General features: G+C 42.4%; 2 protein-coding genes across 2 annotated transcripts; both read left to right on the forward strand.

The window, feature by feature from the left end:
• The first annotated feature begins 2,710 nt into the window (after window positions 1-2,710).
• LOC308387257 (mesenteric estrogen-dependent adipogenesis protein-like) lies at window positions 2,711-4,412 on the forward strand. The gene is made up of 5 exons (XM_080867208.1): window positions 2,711-3,035; window positions 3,142-3,278; window positions 3,522-3,637; window positions 3,720-3,887; window positions 3,993-4,412. The coding sequence occupies exons 1-5, from the start codon at window positions 2,836-2,838 to the stop codon at window positions 4,005-4,007; spliced, it is 636 nt and encodes a 211-aa protein (XP_080723334.1). The 5' UTR covers window positions 2,711-2,835; the 3' UTR covers window positions 4,008-4,412.
• Window positions 4,413-18,057: 13,645 nt separating this feature from the next.
• Window positions 18,058-19,473, forward strand: LOC308386849 (mesenteric estrogen-dependent adipogenesis protein-like). Its single transcript, XM_080866656.1, has 5 exons — window positions 18,058-18,381; window positions 18,488-18,624; window positions 18,868-18,983; window positions 19,066-19,233; window positions 19,339-19,473. Exons 1-5 carry the CDS (start codon window positions 18,182-18,184, stop codon window positions 19,351-19,353), a joined length of 636 nt encoding a protein of 211 aa, XP_080722782.1. The 5' UTR covers window positions 18,058-18,181; the 3' UTR covers window positions 19,354-19,473.
• The last annotated feature ends 26 nt before the right edge of the window (window positions 19,474-19,499 follow it).

Here is a 19,499-nt window from a genome sequence, read left to right on the forward strand (position 1 = left end):
ATATAGAGAGACGAGATGACGAGGCTCCAGTTACAGCAGTGCAAGTAAACAAACAATATATATAAGAAGAGTAAGCAAATAAATACACACTTTAGGACTCGGGGTAAAGGGATCAATAACAATTTAAAATTTATAATTTACAGTTTGATGATTTAAAGTCTCACACACAACCCGTCGAAAGGGGAGGAGAGTCCTGCTGCTTCCAAGTAGACCACATTTCATTCATAATGTTGTAAATCCAAGCCCATTATGTATTCATGATTTGAATCCTGGATTGTGTGAAATCCTTGAAATAAACCCTAGACAAAGTGAACTAAGTTGTAGGTTTATTAGGTTATGTTGTGGTGATCCCTGAGTTGGGGGGTGGGTGTTCATACTGGAGTGTAAAATTAAAACCAATGGAAGATGGACAAGAAAAGTTCAAAGCCATCATGTCTTCAGTTTAGAAAAAAGAGAAAAGAAGAGGAGGAGAAACGAGCAAAAGATACAGGCGAGCAGATGTGTCATTGGATAATGGCAGGTCATCCTGAAACAATCAGAATCAGAATACTTTATTAATCCCTAAGGAAATTATGTGGGTTACAGTTGCTCCAAGAAGAAATGGTAAAAATACTAACAGACTAAACTCCAAACAATACATTATGTTACAGATTTTAATATTAATTAGTCGTTGTCAATTGTTGATTTGTCCTGTTGTATGATAAATTATGATGGCTGTCTGGTGGCTGTGTGTGTGTGTTTTATGTTAATGTACAATCCTTCGCCCAGGGCGCCAAACAGGCTAGGACCGCCACTGGGTGTTAGTGTGCAGCAAAGGCTTGTATGTGACTAGCTTCAAGTGTTTATAGCTTCTTTCTCAGTTCAATAGTCCACCTGAGGTTAATTTCAAACAGAACAAATGCTGTTTTACATGCCTTCGTGCATTTATAGAGGTCAACATAAGTAACAGCTCTGTGACATCCCTCATTCTCACCTGTATTAGTTATGTACAGTATTGTGCAAAGGTTTTGGGCCACTGTCTCTTTATATTTTGCAAAGAAAATGGGAAAATAGCGCAGTGGTTTATCGAAACATGTGCCAGCATACATGGAAATAAGATACTATATGAAAAAAAACGGGCCTTGAAACACAACATTTTGTATAATCACCTTTATTCTTCAGCACAGGCTGAACTGTCTTAGCCAAGCTTTCTTGTAATTTCTTTAATTAGCCTTCAGGAATAGTTCTGCAGGTTTCTTAAAGTACATTCAAAACTCTACTACGAATGTTGGATGCCTTTTGTTGTGTTATCTGTCCAGATGATCCCACACTGCTTCAATAATGTTGAGGTCCAGGCTCTGGGGAGGCCAATCCATGACTGGCACTGTTAAGGTTTCTCTATCCCGGTATGCTTTTACTGCATTGGCAGTGTGTTTGGGATCATTGTCATGGTGAAAAAATGACCTTGTTGCCATTCAGATGCTTCCCAGCTGGTACTACCTGGTAGATCAAAATCTGATGACACAGAGCAAAGGGCCCAGGTCAGCCCAAAACCATGATAGAGCCTCCTCTGTGTTTTACAGATGATTGTAGAGTCTTACAGTTTACCTCTCTTCAGTTTAGATCTCTTCAATACGTGTTGATGACGGTTTGATCCAAAAATGTTAAATGTCAAGTTTAATCACTTCATAAGACCTTTTGCCTCTGGTTTGCAGTCTAGTTCTTGTGTAATTTGGCACACCTTTCTCACTGTTTCACTTCCTTAAGAATGGCTTTTTGACAGGACACCAAACTGAGATATGCCAAGTTTGCAGCTAATAGCTCTTAAGCAGTCACATTGTCAAACTATGTTATGTTTAGAATTTTTCATACATTCAACTCAATACATCGGGAATAGACACCTGAGACAAAGTGTCAAAAGATACCAATTAAAAGTTGCCATTTTTTGTGCTTTAACAATCTCCTTATAACCATAAAGCCCAGAGGAGGACTGCTCGAGAGGACTCTTTAAAAAATGACATTAAGAAATAAAGAGTTAAAATAAAATAAATTAACGAACGTCTGGCTCCTTGGAAGCAAATTAAAAGCAAATGATGCGTGGCTCCAGACTGTTGCACAGTACCTTAGATAGGAGGGTTAGATTTGTGTCACCGTCAGTTGGTCAACGCCACCTTTTCTGGGAAGACGAGCTTATATCTAATTTCTGCTTGTGACTCACATTGTCAGAGGCTTAGTCTCTTTTATGTGTGTGAGCAGGTCAGCTGATAAAGTTTGGCTTTGAAATGATCTCATATCAAGCAAAATTAAAGAGAAGAGGCGTTCCTTCAAAATAATAGCATTTGTGGAAGAGGGAAGTTTCTGCTGTTTTCTTGTTCTTTATGTATTTATTTACATAAATGTAATGTGATTTAATGTATAAATTAATGACATTTGCATAACATTACATTTTAATTTAATTTAGGTTTTAATATATTGACTTGTGTGTGCTCAATTGGATTATTACATCAATATAAATGAGGAAAAAGCGGTTCTTTCCTTTTGAAAAGGTAGCACAGTTTGAGGTTTTTTTTAAAAAACAAAAAAAAACATTTCTTATTTCTCCATTTCATCAACTAACAACTGCAGCTATGGATCACCACCAAAACGTGGTAACTAAAGGCTTTTATTCTGGCTCAAAGGGAGCGGAAATCATATTAGTTTGTCTCTTCAAACTTGGCGGTCGGTGGGCGTTACTAAAGGCTCAGAAGTCCATCAACTAGACCACATTACACCATTTTGCTGTTTGCCAACCCTATACAGAAGAAGAACTAGACCACATAAACGTCGGCAGGAGGTGAGAGAAGAAAACGTGACAGCATGCCGGTAAACAAGCAGTCGGGCAGCAGGATGAGAGTGACAGAAGTGGAGGAGTTTGTGAGAAATCCACCGCCAGGTTTCTCTGTGGAGACTCTCGGATCGGGTTACCGAGTCCGCTGCAACGAGGAGAAGAGCCTGGTGCTCATCGACGACTTCCAGTCCTGCGGGAAGAAGTTCGTTTTCCACAACTCGCTGGGAAGGTGAGAAAAGACAGAAATGCACACCCAAATGTATATTCATTTATTTATGCGTTCATATGCACAAGCAATGAATATGAAACTCTTTCTGTTTTGCTTTTGGCCACAGAAAAGTGAAAATGCACAACTTGTGGGAATACAGCAGCACGAGGAAGAGTCTGCTGTCCAAGGAGATCTATCTGCTGATTTCAGCCTGCGAAGAACAATCCTCAGTGAGCAACAAAAAGGCAGCCAGAGAACTCAGCGGTAAGTGTTTCCCTACACACAAGCTGTCATCTAACAGTAATTACACACAGTACAAAGAGCTGACAGTGGTGAAAACAACTCCGTATGTTACAGCTGTGGGCTGCTCGCTGGCACAGCTGACTCATGCAGGCCTCCAGATTTGGGTGGAGTTCACATTACAGTGAAAGCTTGCTTCTTACACCATGTTTCTGCGCAAACTCTCTCCTTTTCTGACTTTTTTACTCTTTCCTCATGAACTTTCAGTGGTGAAGCAGTATGTGGTGTGCATCGATGGCAACGAGCCGTTCACCAAGTGGCAGCTGGAGAGAGGCATGGATGGGACCATCTCTTCTGTTACTGGAGAAAGCTACAGAGTGGATGTGAGCAGGACTTCATGGTGCTTCTGTTGCACGAGCCTCTTTTATTCAGAATCACTATATGTTACCTTTCCCTTCATTTCAGATTGACCTGACTGAAGAAATGGAGAGCTGGGCAGCAAAAAACCTCATATCTGACGACCTCATGAAGGTCAAGCCCGTGTGGAGAGACGCCTCCTTCACCCTCAAATATTATTCTGATGCTCTGTTTGACTTTCCACACTGGCTTGGCTTCAGCAAAAGAATATTTAAGGTGCGTCTCTAATTGTTCTTATCAGATCTTAAACTAAATCCATGTTTTTGAGTCTCTTTAGGTTTTTGTCTAACTTTGCTTTTCTTGCATCTGTTCTTATTACAGTTGAGAATGACATGAGCCAGCTGAGGATGAAGAACGATGCAAACTTGAGTTTAACTGTTCACTTTAACCGGAGCTTGTTTTTGCATCTTCAGTAAAATAGATGAATGGTTAAAATATCATCCTGCCAGACCGACGGCTTTCCTACCTCTAGATTTTTTAGGATCTGAGTCCAGATATTCTGTCTGTTCAGTGGGTGGAAACTACTGACAAGGACTGAAAAAGACTTTCTGAATGTCATAAAGATTGTTTTAACACAATATGTGTATAAAACTTCTTTTGTGTGCCTGTAAATATTAATTTTTTACACGATTTTTAACTACTGTATGTACTGTAAGAAGGGTTTAAAGTAGTCAAATCTGTGCTGCTGCAAAATGAAATGCTCGTACTTTTGCACTAAAAAAAGATATTTGTTCATGACAATTGCTTGTTTGTTTTTCTTTAAAAAAGCAATAAATGCTTTAATAGCAAAAAAATCTCGTATTTCAGTGCATAATGAAGAATTCCCTTTGGGTCTGTATTTTATGGTTCGGGTCTATGAACAATGATATTCCAGGTAATGGTGTGCTTCTTGTGACAATGGGACCCAAACGAAATGTAGTTGTATTTTACATTTTTTTTGGCAGAGAGTTGACGTAAACAGGAATGTGTTTGATGTGTTATTTTAATGTTGTAAGACTCAGAGTTATTGCTTTGTCTCTAAAGCTCTCTGGCGACAGTCAGTTGCTTTTTCCACCGCAAAAGTAGCATTTTGATCTCTAAAAACACAAATTCTCTCTCTAGCGGGAAAGCATTTTCTAATCACCCCCTCTAATATCAGTACAACATGTCTAAAAAAATTTAGACTGCATCTATTTTGACCTGACTCCAACGCGATCGTAAGTGTTGCAGCTTTACATTAGTAAATTCTTCCGACATCCACCTGAACTTATTGTTCTGCCATGTTGGACCTGCGATATCAACATTATAGGAGGGGCTCAGGTTTTTGCTGAAGACTAAAAAAGTTGTACAACTAATTTCACCTAAAGCATGATAAGGTAGCAACAGGATGAGTGAGAGGTCCAGGTCAGAGGGGCTAGTTTGTGAAAGTGAGGCCCAGGAGGCACCGATCAGCTACAGCAGCTTATGAAACAAAGCTACGATTAAGGCTTCAATTGATCTCCACCCATCATTCCTGAATAGGGGAAAACTACCCTTAGAGATAAAACTCTTTGTATCAGGTTGTAAACATGTGCGATAAGGTTGTTTAGTTCAATGCAATTTTAATTATGTCACTAAATCACAACAACAGTCGTAGATATATTGGTTTACATATTGCCAGATTAAAGATGTAGATCTAAACAATGTGGTGACCCCTGGTAAATAAAGGAGCAGCCAAAAATAGACAATTGAGGCTTTTGAGATGGGAGCCTATGGGTATTGACTCCACTCCAGGAACTACAGGTTTTTGCACTTCTTTGCTGGCTTTGCTTTTCAGCAACAGATTGTAGTAACATAGTTGTCTTGTCTATCGTTTTGAAATAACTTCTCTAACCTTTTTACATATGAATATATTGTGTGTCCACACACCTTTGGACATATAATGTAAGCACCACTAAATTCAGAAGCAGGTGTGATTTTGTTCTTCTCAGAAACATACTATGATCTACAAGCAGAGAGCAAACGCTGCTCTCATCTGTTTGCCTTTATATCATAAATTAAATTCTCTGTGTGGGTGTGCAATGTTTACACTGTCCTTTACATTCATTTATGAATCAGACATGACATTAATACTAAGAAAGTGTGATAAGCATCCATGCAAATGCGACCAGAACAAGCGTAAACACAAGCTGTTATTAGCACATTTTGAGGTCACCTGCGACAAGAGCCTAGGAAACAATCACAGATCATTTACAGACAGCAGAGCTGAAATGGCTGTGACAGCAACAAAGCACACAGATTTCTGAGTGCCTGAAACTTTTTAAGTGTTTGAGGAACAAAGATGAGAAGGAAAGTCAGGAAATGCTGACAACACTCTCTTAATACAGTGCAGTAAACAATAAAGCACGTTTGACAAAGTCGGTCTCGTGTAATAAACACATACTTCACAAGACGCGTTATTTATGTTTTTTGTCTTATAGTTTCCTTCAGTACACTCATTTATTTATTTATTTTAAATAAAACAAAAACAAAAAGACAGCAGGGATATTATACCATCAGAGATGAGCATATCTCTGTATGGTTGACGCTGTACTTCAGAGAATTTCACAAACCTTTTTCCGTGTTTGCCTTTGCTACTCAGAGACACACAGGAACCGTGGGAACAGAGCAGGAAATGGCATTCAGTAAAAGGACGGCCAAGGAGGAACGGTGACTGGCAGTAGTTGGAAAATGATTAATGACGGAAGTGTGTAAAAGTATGAATTTAGCTAAAGTAGTGCAAATGTTGTTCGCTTATCCCCAACAATACGTGCACTGTAGCCTGTGATATGTACTCAAACCAATTGGTCACCAGGTCACTTGATCCATAGCCTTTAAAAAGAGGTTATGAAGGGAGTAGCACCATTTAGGGGTCTTATCAGTGATTATTTAGATGCAATTAGTTGCAATCATTTAACAAAATATACATTTCTTGCTTGTGAAACATGAGATCTGTTGGCTTTTCTGTCTACATGATAGAAAATGTTCGGGCAAATGAAATAAAGTGTAGATGACAGGCTGATTTTTTCCCCTATTTTTTGTCTTTTCATTCAAGATTGAGCCATTATCCATCCATTCCCTCTATTTATCCTCATTAGGCTTGCAGGGGACGGGGCTGGAGCCTATCCCAGCTACTACAGGGCAATACTGGACAGGTGTTACTCTCATGTCTGCCTCTGTGACGCAGAAAGCAGACATGAGCCATTAGGTGAGTTAGAAATATTAGAGATAACTTTGTGTCTGCTGCAGTGTACCTGTGAAAACTCATGTAATGGATGATGTGTGGAACATCAGGTATTATTGTCATACTGTAACTATTCACTGTTCGTTACAGATGAATTTGATAACTATGCCTGCTGTCTCAGAGACTTCACATTTTCTGCATGATGATGGAGAGTCCTTATTTCTTCTACCAGCACTGTATGTGTTTATTTTTTGCTTTTATGAAGAATTATAACATTTTTGTGTGTTTCTTGTCTCTGATCATATATTTTTACTTTGATTTTGGTGTTTCTTTTTCCATTTCCTCTTTTATTAGATTTCATTTATAAATGGTAAATGGCCTGCATTTGTATAGCGCTTTTCTAGTCCATAGGACCCCAAAGCGCTTTACACTACATTCAGTCATTCACCCATTCACACACACATTCACACACTGGCGATGGCAAGCTACATTGTAGCCACAGCTGCCCTGGGGCGCACTGACATAAGTGTATAAGCCTCTGGAGTGTTAAAGTCTCTCCTACAGAACAACATTTGATCATTTAATGCACTGAACTAACTGAGCTCTCACTTTGCTGGGTAAATGTTTTGTCTACAGAATGCAATGGAAAACATAAAAAATAATGAAAACCTATTTCCAAAACACTGCTGTCAGATATTCTGATTTTTTTAATGAACAGTTTAATACAAATAATCAGTTAACAGCAATAAAAAGAGATGAACCAATGTCTGCTTCCTTTCAAACAGAGACAAAAAAAATCACTTGCCAAAATTGCTTTAAACTCCTGAATTTATCAAGATCAAGTGAGTGCTTTGATCCAGTCTGCCTCACACTGTCCCCCAGTGGGTGCATTTGACCCCAGCAGTGAGAGCCCGCTCAGAGTTCGCCTCCCCACCTTACCAGGTAAATCAAAATCGATATTGGCAGCATAGCGGTGAGGTGGTTAGCACTGTGACTCTCTCAATGCATGTTAGCGTAACTAGTTATTTCTAAAGTGGCTCAAGTTTGAACAGAGACTGGAGCCTGTGCAGGAATGGCAAAACATGAGCGATATGTGATTTGTAAATGTGATCTGAAGTTAAATAAAGCAACAATATAACCACTTGCTCATAGAGACAAACAAAGCTTGAGCACAGGGCCTGCAACGTGATAAGAAATTCCCATAAGTGGGGCAGGGTGTTGGAATGAAGCAGAAACACAGGTTGCAGGTTATTCATTAACCACCAATGTTTTAAAATGCTCTGCATTGTCACCGAGTCTCTGTTTGTGCAGGCGTACTCCTGCATATGTATGTAGGTCATTTGATAAAAGCTGATCCATCATGCTCTACTCTACTAAATGGAAAGTAAACAAAAGTGAATTCAAAATAACAGCACAAGGACTCATATTTTCTCAGTTAACCTATATATGACGGCCAGACCACAGTGAAACTCCCGTTTCTGACAGTGTACCGAAGTTTAACTACACACTGAATCCCCCAGATATCTTTTAATAATTTAAAAAGTACAACTTCAACACACCAAGTTTCACTTTGTCGACACGCTGAAAAAACGCTGCTGTAGTAAATGTAATAAATTTGTCCACATGACTCTCATAAAGTATAAGTAATAGGTCTATAAAATACAGGAGAGATTGCAAACTGATCAGAATGTCCTGTAATAAAAAAACAATTATGAGGGTTTTTTTTTTTTGTTACTGTGGGCCCACTATGAAAACATCACACGCACACACACACACGCATTTTCACTTTAGATAGTGAAAAACCAGAAATACATTTTCCAAAGCTTCAGTGGGCCAGATTCAATTCTAGCCCCGGTGCTCTATGTTTAACACCCCTTGGGCTATGATTAATTGCTTGACCTATTTTACAAAACACAATTAGAAAACAATTCTAATAAAAACGGATCAAATTAATTTCAAGCGCGACGTCTTCATCGTGTTTTATTTCGCCAACAGTTCAAACCACGTTATTCCCTCTAAACATTCACAGATAGACGTATAATCATATTTAATTAATCGTGTACAGACACTGCATTTTTATGATACATTTCAGCTGCAATTATGCAAAATTCGTCCGTTAGTCGAACCTCGGATACAGGAGGAACAATGCGGTTTTCGTCCTGGTCGCGGAACACTGGACCAGCTCTTTATCCTCTCCAGGATACTTGAGGGTGCATGGGAGCTTGCCCAACCAGTCTACATGTGTTTTGTGGACTTGGAGAAGGCATTCGACCGTGTCCCTCGGGGTGTCCTGTGGGAGGTGTTGCGGGAATATGGGGTGTCTGGCCCATTGCTACGGGCCATTCGATCCCTATACAACCGTTGCAAGAGCTTGGTTCGCATTGCAGGTGTTGTGCCAAAAAGTGATTGTCTGCTAGAAACTGATTGCCGTCCGCGGGAGCGCGCGCAGCTGCTTAAAGCTGCAGCGCCCGGATTACTTGCGTTGCCAGCTACTTTCGTGCAACTGATATAACGTGGGGGGAAAAAAACCCAAACACATTTATGCCTTTGTTATTAGGCAAAGGTATGCATTTATGGAGCTTTAACGTTTCTTGTAACCGAATTATGACGCTTATCAGAAGGTTGCTTTCAGTGTGTAGCGCAGTCACGAATGACTACACGCATCACGATGGAATAATTAATGCCCACAGGTTTAGTATGTCTACTCTCGTTGTTCATATTTGTTATAAGACTGTCGAATAGTAGTTAAAACAATAAAGACCTATTGTGCCAGTATCACCATGACTCTTTCTTGTTTGTTCAGAATAACGACTGAGAACATGGCATTTTAGCGCTACCAAAAAGTGATTGTGGCCTATAACTTGTCACTGAAACAATATTTCGGCTTCAAACTTGTTGGATATATTCCAGAAGGGTTACATGTGATATATTATATCCCAAAAACTCTCCAAGAACTGCTGAATAACTTGTACAGGAACAATAAAACTGATAATATGCCATTTTCAAGCTGCCAAAAAGTGATTGTGGCCTATAACTTGTCACTGAAACAACATTTCTGCTTCAAAATTGTTGGGTATCATCCAAAAGGGTTACATGTGACACATTATATCTCAAACAGTCTCTAAGGACTGTTGAATAACTATTAAAGGACCATTAATACCCATAATATGCCATTTTCGACCTGCCAAAAAGTGATTGTGGACTATAACTTGTCACTGAGATACTATTTCTGCTTCAAACTTGGTGGATGTCATTCAGAAGGGTCATATGTCAAATATTACATCTCTGTAACTATACCTGTATTCTCAAGAAGACATATTGCAATCTGTTGTCTCAAACTTGCAATACTTGAAGCAGAGTTCTCAAACTCTACTGGAACATCTTTTAAGATGCACTCTGCAAACTGTGAATAAAATATATAACAATGCAGTCATTATTTGTAGTAACATTTGCTATTCCAAAGATTTGAATCATATTTATTTTTAGAAAAATCACAGTAAGTGCTTGTGTTGAACAAGAACGATGACACAAATGGAGACACTGGAGGAGACAGAGCAGAGACTAGAACAAAAAGCAAGTGATTTTATTAAGGCAGGTAAACATGAACAAAACCCCAGCAAAGATGGAACAGGAGTAACAACTAAAGTGGGAAAATAATTATGAAAACTGTTATGAAACTATGATAAATATGAACCAATTTAGACAACTATCACAGCTCCTTCCTGAAACATCCTTGCTGCAGGAAGGAGCACTTTCCCAGATAATTCATCCCAACAGCAGTTAGACTCTATAACTCCTCAAGCACGATGTCATAATTCACTGGACTTTGTGGACATCCATGGTTACCATTCATGCACAATGCACCTTCTATGTTTATGGACATGCAGGTATACAGTATATGTATATTTAGTGTGTACATATGTGTGTTCATGTACATATCGTATAGATATCTATAACTTATTACTTATTACAGTAGTGGTAAAATGGTTAAGTTATGTTTTTGAAATGTTTTTGAAATGTTTCTTGTTTTGTATCGTTGTCTCCTATAATATTTATTGGTTGTTTATTTGTTTATTAAATCATTAATTTATGTTCGTGTTGCTGTGTGTGTTTCTGTGTTGTTCACAACATTAGAGTTCAGCTTTGATTGCAATTTGTTTGTAGGATGATTCAATTATTTTGTGTTTCCTAACATGTTAGCATAGTTACTGTATGCAAAGAATTAATATATATGTTGTTCCATGGTTAACTGGTGTTGAGCTTCCGCTATACCCCCTGTTTCTGGTCTATTTGTTAGTTTATTTTAACTGGTGGTTTCTTCTTTAATTGGATGTAATTGTTATTTGTTTTTGGTTTTCGCTTCAATTAATAAGTGCTGTATTGGAATGACATTTTTATTACCGTTTGTTTTGTCTTTCCTATTACTTGGTGTTCCCAATGTGTTTAAGCAGATCTCCTCCCACCTGTTTCCATTTGGCCATTATCCTTTTTTTGTATTATTTTTGAATTACAACATTTTTGAAATTTGACGTTTTATGCACAGGTTGAAAATGACATATTATCGGTATTAATGTTCTTTTAAAAGTTATTCAGCAGCTCTTGGAGAGTGTTTGGGATATAATATGTCACATGTAACCCTTCTGGATGATATCCAACAAGTTTGAAGCAGAAATATTGTTTCAGTGACAAGATATAGGCGGCAATCACTTTTTGGCAGGTTGGAAATTGCATATTATCAGTTTTATCGTTCCCTTAATGGTTATTCAGCAGTTCTAAGGGACTGTTTGAGATATAATGTGTCACATAGGACCCTTCAGAATGACATGCAGCAAGTTTGAAGCAGAAATAGTATTTCATTAACAAGATATAGGCCACAATCACTTTTTGGCAGGTCGAAAATGGCTTATTATCAATGTTAATGTTCCTTTACAGGTTATCCAGCAGTTCTAAGGGACTGTTTGAGATGTAATATTTGACATATGACCCTTCTGAATGACATCCGCCAAGTTTGAAGCAGAAATATTGTTTCAGTGACAAGTTATAGGCCACAATCACTTTTTGGTAGCGCTAAAATGCCATGTTCTCAGTCGTTATTCTGAACAAACAAGAAAGAGTCATGGTGATACTGGCACAATAGGTCTTTATTGTTTTAACTACTATTCGACAGTCTTATAACAAATATGAACAACGAGAGTAGACATACTAAACCTGTGGGCATTAATTATTCCATCGTGATGCGTGTAGTCATTCGTGACTGCGCTACACACTGAAAGCAACCTTCTGATAAGCGTCATAATTCGGTTACAAGAAACGTTAAAGCTCCATAAATGCATACCTTTGCCTAATAACAAAGGCATAAATGTGTTTGGGTTTTTTTCCCCCCACGTTATATCAGTTTCACGAAAGTAGCTGGCAACGCAAGTAATCCGGGCGCTGAAGCTTTAAGCAGCTGCGCGCGCTCCCGCGGACGGCAATCAGTTTCTAGCAGACAATCACTTTTTGGCACAACACCGGCAATGCGAACCAAGCTCTTGCAACCGTTGCAAGAGCTTGGTTCGCATTGCCGGCAATAAGTCGGACTCGTTCCCGGTGGGTGATGGGCTCCGCCAGGGCTGCCCTTTGTCTCCGGTTCTGTTCATAATTTTTATGGACAGGATTTCTAGGCGCAGCCAAGTGGCGGAGGGCTTTCGCTTTGGTGGCCTCAGAATCTCATCTCTGATTTTTGCAGATGATGTGGTTCTGTTGGCTTCATCGGGTGAGGGCCTCCAGCTCGCACTGGAACGGTTCGCAGCCGAGTGTGAAGCAGCGGGAATGAGGATCAGCACCTCCAAATCTGAGGCCATGGTTCTCAGCCGGAAAAGGGTGGAGTGCCCACTCCGGGTCGGGGATGAGTTCCTGCCCCAAGTGGAGGAGTTCAAGTATCTCGGGGTCTTGTTCGCGAGTGATGGGAGAAGGGAGCCGGAGATCGACAGACGGATTGGGGCTGCAGCTGCAGTAATGCGGACGCTGCACCGGTCCGTCGTGGTGAAGAGGGAGCTGAGTGTAAAAGCGAAGCTCTCAATTTACCGGTCGATCTACGTCCCTACCCTCACCTATGGCCACGAGCTGTGGGTAGTGACCGAAAGAACGAGATCGCGGATACAAGCGGCAGAAATGAGCTTCCTCCGAAGGGTGGCTGGCCTCTCCCTTAGAGATAGGGTGAGAAGTTCGGCCATCCGGGAGGGGCTCAGAGTAGAGCAGCTGCTGCTCCACATCGAAAGGAGCCAGCTGAGGTGGTTCGGGCATCTGACAAGGATGCCCCCTGGGCGCCTCCTGGGTGAGGTGTTCCAGGCATGTCCCACCGGAAGGAGGCCCCGGGGCAGACCCAGGACACGCTGGAGAGATTATATCTCTCGGCTGGCCTGGGAACGCCTTGGTATTCCCCCGGATAAGCTGGAGGAGGTGGCTGGGGAGAGGGAGGTCTGGGCCTCTTTGCTTAGGCTGCTGCCCCCGCGACCCGGCCCGGTTGTTGTAGGGGGGGATGGAAAAATAATAAAGGACACTCATGGAGTAATGGCGCGTCTCGTGTGTCTGTGAGTTATGCCTCCAGTCAAATAACATCCATAACCTCAAATAACGGAACAGGGTGTCAGAAGACAATTGGAAACGTTAGTTGGGCATAAGTGAAAGGTTTCGGCGTCGGTGCCAGGTTAAAGGTCGGCCATAGAGGAGCTGCGCGAAAAGAGACGTGGCGTCATGAGTCAGTTTCAAGTCACCCCGCCGGAGAAGTTCACTTTTAGGTCCGACGACTGGACCAAATGGATAAAGCGTTTTGACAGATTTCGCATCGCGTCTGGATTGGAGACGCAAGCGGACGAAAATCAAGTGAACGCCCTTATCTACACTATGGGCGAGGAGGCAGAGGACATATTGGTATCCCTGCACCTGACTCCCGAAGAGGCGAGCGATTATGAGGCCGTTAAAAGGAGGTTGGATGCTCACTTCGTAGCCCGAAGAAACATCATATTTGAGCGAGCGAAGTTTAACCAGCGCCAACAAGAGACGGGTGAGTCAGTTGACAACTTCCATACTGCACTGCATTGTCTGGCAGAACATTGTGGATACGGGACTTTGCATGACGAAATGGTGCGAGACAGATTTGTCGTGGGTCTGAAAGACAAACGATTGTCAGAACAGCTACAAATGGATCCAGAACTAACGCTAGAGAAAGCGCTTAACAGAGCCCGACAAAGTGAGCTTGTAAAGAAGCAACAAGAGATGCTAAGCACTAACTTTAAAATGGATATTACCAACTCACAACTGAACCGCGTCCATGCTAAACGGCAAGAAGGGGCACGTCCCAAGCAGCTGACACCGCCACATAAACAAACCGCCAAAACACAGAAAGAAAAAAAGACACAATGCAGAAGATGTGGAGACATAAAAGGTCACAATCTTCAACAATGCCCTGCGAGGGAAGCCGCATGTAATTACTGTAAGAAAAAAGGACATTTTGCCAGGATGTGCAGAAACAAAAAACTGTGTGAAGTCAATGCTGCAACAGTTTCAGAGAACAGCGATACAGATGATGAGGTCGCTTTCTTGGGTTCCCTCTCTGCGGACACCAAAGAGAGTCCATGGGTAACAGAGATACATGTGGACAAATGCAACACATTCTTTAAAATCGACACCGGAGCGGATGTCACAGCAGTCCCAGAGACTTTCTACACACAGCATCAGTTGGGGAGATTGGATAAGCCCAAAAGGGTTCTGCAGGGCCCAGGAGGAACACGTCTGAAGGTAAAAGGCATGTTCACAGCCACTCTCAGCAAGAACAACCACAAAACCAAAGAAGACATTTATGTCGTAAAGGGTTTATGCACACCGCTGCTGAGCGGGCATGCTGCAGTGGCACTACAGCTGGTTGCTAGAGTTAATCATATTAGCTTAGACTCTATTGACGCTGTCAAACAAGAATTCCCCAAGCTTTTCAACGGCTTAGGCAAAATGGAGGGGGAGTACAATATTGTTCTGAAACCAGAGGCACAGCCGTTTTCCCTCTCGACCCCTAGGCGAATCTCTCTTCCACTCTTACCAAAGGTTAAAGAAGAGCTGAACAGGATGGAGCAGCAGGGTGTCATTTCCAAGGTGGAGGAGCCCACTGATTGGTGCGCGCCTATGGTGGTGGTTCCTAAGCGCACAGGCAAAGTGAGAATATGCAGCGATCTCACTGAACTAAACAAATATGTCATGAGAGAGAAGCATCCACTCCCTTCAGTAGAACACACACTAGGACAGCTTGCAGGAGCAAAAGTGTTTTCAAAGCTGGATGCCAATGCAGGATTTTGGCAGATTCCCTTATCCAGGGACTCTTCTTTGCTCACGACCTTTATTACACCTTTTGGTCGGTATTGTTACAATCGTCTGTGCTTTGGAATCTCATCAGCCCCAGAACACTTCCAGAAACGGATGGCACGCATTCTTGAGGGTTTAGAAGGAGTCCTCTGCCAGATGGATGATGTGCTCATCTGGGGGACGTCACAAGCAGAGCATGATGAGAGACTTCGAAAAGCACTGGTTCGACTGCAGGAGGCTGGAGTAACATTGAACGACAAGTGTGAGTTCTCCAAGAACAGGATAAAGTTCCTGGGGCAGGTCATTGAGGCATCGGGGGTTAGCGCAGATCCTGACAAGACGCATGCCGTGAGTTCCATGGATGAGCCCAGCAACATAAGTGAGGTGAGACGCTTCCTGGGCATGGTGAATCACCTAGGAAAGTTTCTTCCTCACCTGGCGGAAAAAACGCGCCCCCTAAGAGATCTACTGAAGAAGTCCAACCTGTGGTCATGGGGGCCACAGCAGCAGCAGGCTTTCGACGGCATCAAAAAAGAACTGACAACACCCCCAGGGCTTGCTCTGTATGATCCAAATGCTGAAACGTGCGTATCAGCTGATTCATCTTCGTATGGCTTGGGAGCAGTGCTTCTCCAGCGGCACGCCGATCTAGGGTGGAAACCAGTAGCATACGCTTCAAAAGCTCTCAGCGCGACAGAGCAGCGATATGCTCAAATTGAGAAGGAGGCCCTCGCTTCAACATGGGCCTGTGAGAGGTTTGCAGAGTTCCTAATTGGGAAAACATTCCACATTGAAACAGACCACAAACCTCTGGTCTCGTTGCTTGGCTCCAAGGGCCTGGACGAGCTTCCACCTCGTATACAACGTCTACGCATGCGATTGATGAGGTTCTCTTATACCATATCTCATGTTCCTGGTAGAGACATTGCAACAGCAGATGTACTGTCCAGAGCTCCTGTATGTGACACAACTGAGGGTTTGCCGGAGGAAGAAATCAACTTGTATGTGGAGTCCGTCATAGCAAGCCTGCCAGCCACAGAGCCACGACTCAGAGAAATCCAGACACATCAGGACAATGACAGCATTCTAAGCCAGCTGAAGAAGTTCTGTGTGGAAGGATGGCCAGATAAGTACTCCATCGGAAGGGTTTTCCAGCCTTATCTGCCATTTTCAGGTGACCTCACAGTCCACAATGGTTTGCTTCTTTATGGGAGCAGAATAGTGATTCCCACATCGCTCAGAGCAGACATTCTGTCTAAACTACATGAGGGACACCTAGGAATAACGAAATGCAGAGAGAGAGCTAAACAATCTGTTTGGTGGCCAGGCCTGAGCAGTGAGCTGATAAAAGTGATTGGGACCTGTGACACTTGCTGCCGTGAGCGGACTAACCACAAAGAAACCATGCTACCTACCGAGTTCCCACAAAGACCGTGGGCCATGGTGGGAACTGATCTGTTCCAGATAGAGAATAAACAGTACCTGGTCATTGTGGATTACTTTTCCAGATTCTTCGAAGTTGCCAAACTGACATCTACAACATCAGAGGCAGTGATCGAGCACTGTAAATCAATCTTTGCACGTCATGGCATACCAGAGCGGGTTCGCTCTGATAATGGACCTCAGTTTTCGTCTGATTCCTTCAAAAGATTTGCACAAGAATGGGGTTTTAGCCATAAGACATCCAGTCCCCACTTCCCTCAGAGCAATGGGGAGGCCGAGAGGGCAGTCAGGACCATCAAAAGTCTTCTTAAAAAGTCTGGCGATCCCTATCTCGCCCTTATGGCATACCGGGCCACTCCATTGGCAAATGGCTACAGCCCAACGGAGCTTCTCATGGGTAGACGGATAAGGACAACTATTCCTGTCATCCCATCACAGCTACATCCAAGAGGTACGGACACAGACAAGCTCAAAGCTATAGAACAATCGTACAGACAAAAGCAAAGACAAAACTACAACCGCAGACACAGAGCACATGATATGCTACAGCTCAATCCTGGAGACAAAGTGTGGGTCTCAGACATGGATACTAGAGGGACAGTCGTGTCCATGGCAGGCTCACCGAGGTCCTACATCATCGAGACAGCAAAGGGCACGCTGAGAAGAAACCGTTACCATCTTACATGGACACCTGGGGCACCAGAGATTTCTGGCGATCCACCAGAGGCTTCACCTGAGAACTCTGTTCCAGCTGCACAGATTGTGTCGGTTCCAGACACTATCTCACAGGAGGCCAGCCAGCAGACTCCTGAAGCTGGGAGCCAAATCCAACCCAGGTCTAGGAGGCCTCCAGCATACCTAAAAGACTATGTTTGCTCATAGGGCTTGGAACTGAGTGAGCACTGGGGCAGAATAATCCCCACACTCAGGCTGAGGGCTGGGTAGTCTACCCCATCCCTCATAGAGACAATGAGAAATAAAGCAAATGGTTGCACTGTTTAAACATGTTGTTTGTAGCTGCACTGAATAGTTCAGAAATGTGCACTTATGCTTAGTGTTCAGAGTTGTATACTTTGAGAGTTTATTTTTGGACATTCTGAGTAGTCTGGTTTGAAACCAAGCGAGTTCAGTAAACAAGCTGTTACCAGATAAAGCACAAGGACATAGTAATAGTATACTTTAAAGCGTGCGGGTCTAATCTGTTTTCTTGGTTATATTCCAGCATCACATCCTATTTAGTAGGGGGGATGTAGTATCAGGTAAATGTTAAGTGGTAGGAACGTTGCTGCTGGGTTGTTGTTGTAGGGGGGGATGGAAAAATAATAAAGGACACTCATGGAGTAATGGCGCGTCTCGTGTGTCTGTGAGTTATGCCTCCAGTCAAATAACATCCATAACCTCAAATAACAGAACAGTCGGTGGGCGTTACTAAAGGCTCAGAAGTCCATCAACTAGACCACATTACACCATTTTGCTGTTTGCCAACCCTATACAGAAGAAGAACTAGACCACATAAACGTCGGCAGGAGGTGAGAGAAGAAAACGTGACAGCATGCCGGTAAACAAGCAGTCGGGCAGCAGGATGAGAGTGACAGAAGTGGAGGAGTTTGTGAGAAATCCACCGCCAGGTTTCTCTGTGGAGACTCTCGGATCGGGTTACCGAGTCCGCTGCAACGAGGAGAAGAGCCTGGTGCTCATCGACGACTTCCAGTCCTGCGGGAAGAAGTTCGTTTTCCACAACTCGCTGGGAAGGTGAGAAAAGACAGAAATGCACACCCAAATGTATATTCATTTATTTATGCGTTCATATGCACAAGCAATGAATATGAAACTCTTTCTGTTTTGCTTTTGGCCACAGAAAAGTGAAAATGCACAACTTGTGGGAATACAGCAGCACGAGGAAGAGTCTGCTGTCCAAGGAGATCTATCTGCTGATTTCAGCCTGCGAAGAACAATCCTCAGTGAGCAACAAAAAGGCAGCCAGAGAACTCAGCGGTAAGTGTTTCCCTACACACAAGCTGTCATCTAACAGTAATTACACACAGTACAAAGAGCTGACAGTGGTGAAAACAACTCCGTATGTTACAGCTGTGGGCTGCTCGCTGGCACAGCTGACTCATGCAGGCCTCCAGATTTGGGTGGAGTTCACATTACAGTGAAAGCTTGCTTCTTACACCATGTTTCTGCGCAAACTCTCTCCTTTTCTGACTTTTTTACTCTTTCCTCATGAACTTTCAGTGGTGAAGCAGTATGTGGTGTGCATCGATGGCAACGAGCCGTTCACCAAGTGGCAGCTGGAGAGAGGCATGGATGGGACCATCTCTTCTGTTGCTGGAGAAAGCTACAGAGTGGATGTGAGCAGGACTTCATGGTGCTTCTGTTGCACGAGCCTCTTTTATTCAGAATCACTATATGTTACCTTTCCCTTCATTTCAGATTGACCTGACTGAAGAAATGGAGAGCTGGGCAGCAAAAAACCTCATATCTGACGACCTCATGAAGGTCAAGCCCATGTGGAGAGACGCCTCCTTCACCCTCAAATATTATTCTGATGCTCTGTTTGACTTTCCACACTGGCTTGGCTTCAGCAAAAGAACATTTAAGGTGTGTCTCTAATTGTTCTTATCAGATCTTAAACTAAATCCATGTTTTTGAGTCTCTTTAGGTTTTTGTCTAACTTTGCTTTTCTTGCATCTGTTTTTATTACAGTTGAGAATGACATGAGCCAGCTGAGGATGAAGAACGATGCAAACTTGAGTTTAACTGTTCACTTTAACCGGAGCTTGTTTTTGCATCTTCAGTAAAATAGATGAATGGTTGAAATATCATCCTGCCAGACTGACGCCTTTCCTCTGGAGATTTTAGGATCT

The sequence above is a fragment of the Rhamphochromis sp. 'chilingali' genome (assembly GCF_963969265.1).
Source record: "Rhamphochromis sp. 'chilingali' genome assembly, chromosome: 19".
NCBI lineage: Eukaryota > Metazoa > Chordata > Actinopteri > Cichliformes > Cichlidae > Rhamphochromis > Rhamphochromis sp. 'chilingali'.

What these genes read in the sequence shown, in the direction of transcription:
- LOC308387257 (XM_080867208.1), top strand. Translation starts at nt 2,836, where the DNA reads ATGCCGGTAAACAAGCAGTCGGGCAGCAGGATGAGAGTGACAGAAGTG. An exon ending in TTCCACAACTCGCTGGGAAG is followed by an intron (nt 3,036 to 3,141) that starts GTGAGAAAAGAC and finishes TTTTGGCCACAG; the next exon opens with AAAAGTGAAAATGCACAACT. An exon ending in GAGAAAGCTACAGAGTGGAT is followed by an intron (nt 3,638 to 3,719) that starts GTGAGCAGGACT and finishes CCTTCATTTCAG; the next exon opens with ATTGACCTGACTGAAGAAAT.
- LOC308386849 (XM_080866656.1), top strand. Translation starts at nt 18,182, where the DNA reads ATGCCGGTAAACAAGCAGTCGGGCAGCAGGATGAGAGTGACAGAAGTG. An exon ending in TTCCACAACTCGCTGGGAAG is followed by an intron (nt 18,382 to 18,487) that starts GTGAGAAAAGAC and finishes TTTTGGCCACAG; the next exon opens with AAAAGTGAAAATGCACAACT. An exon ending in GAGAAAGCTACAGAGTGGAT is followed by an intron (nt 18,984 to 19,065) that starts GTGAGCAGGACT and finishes CCTTCATTTCAG; the next exon opens with ATTGACCTGACTGAAGAAAT.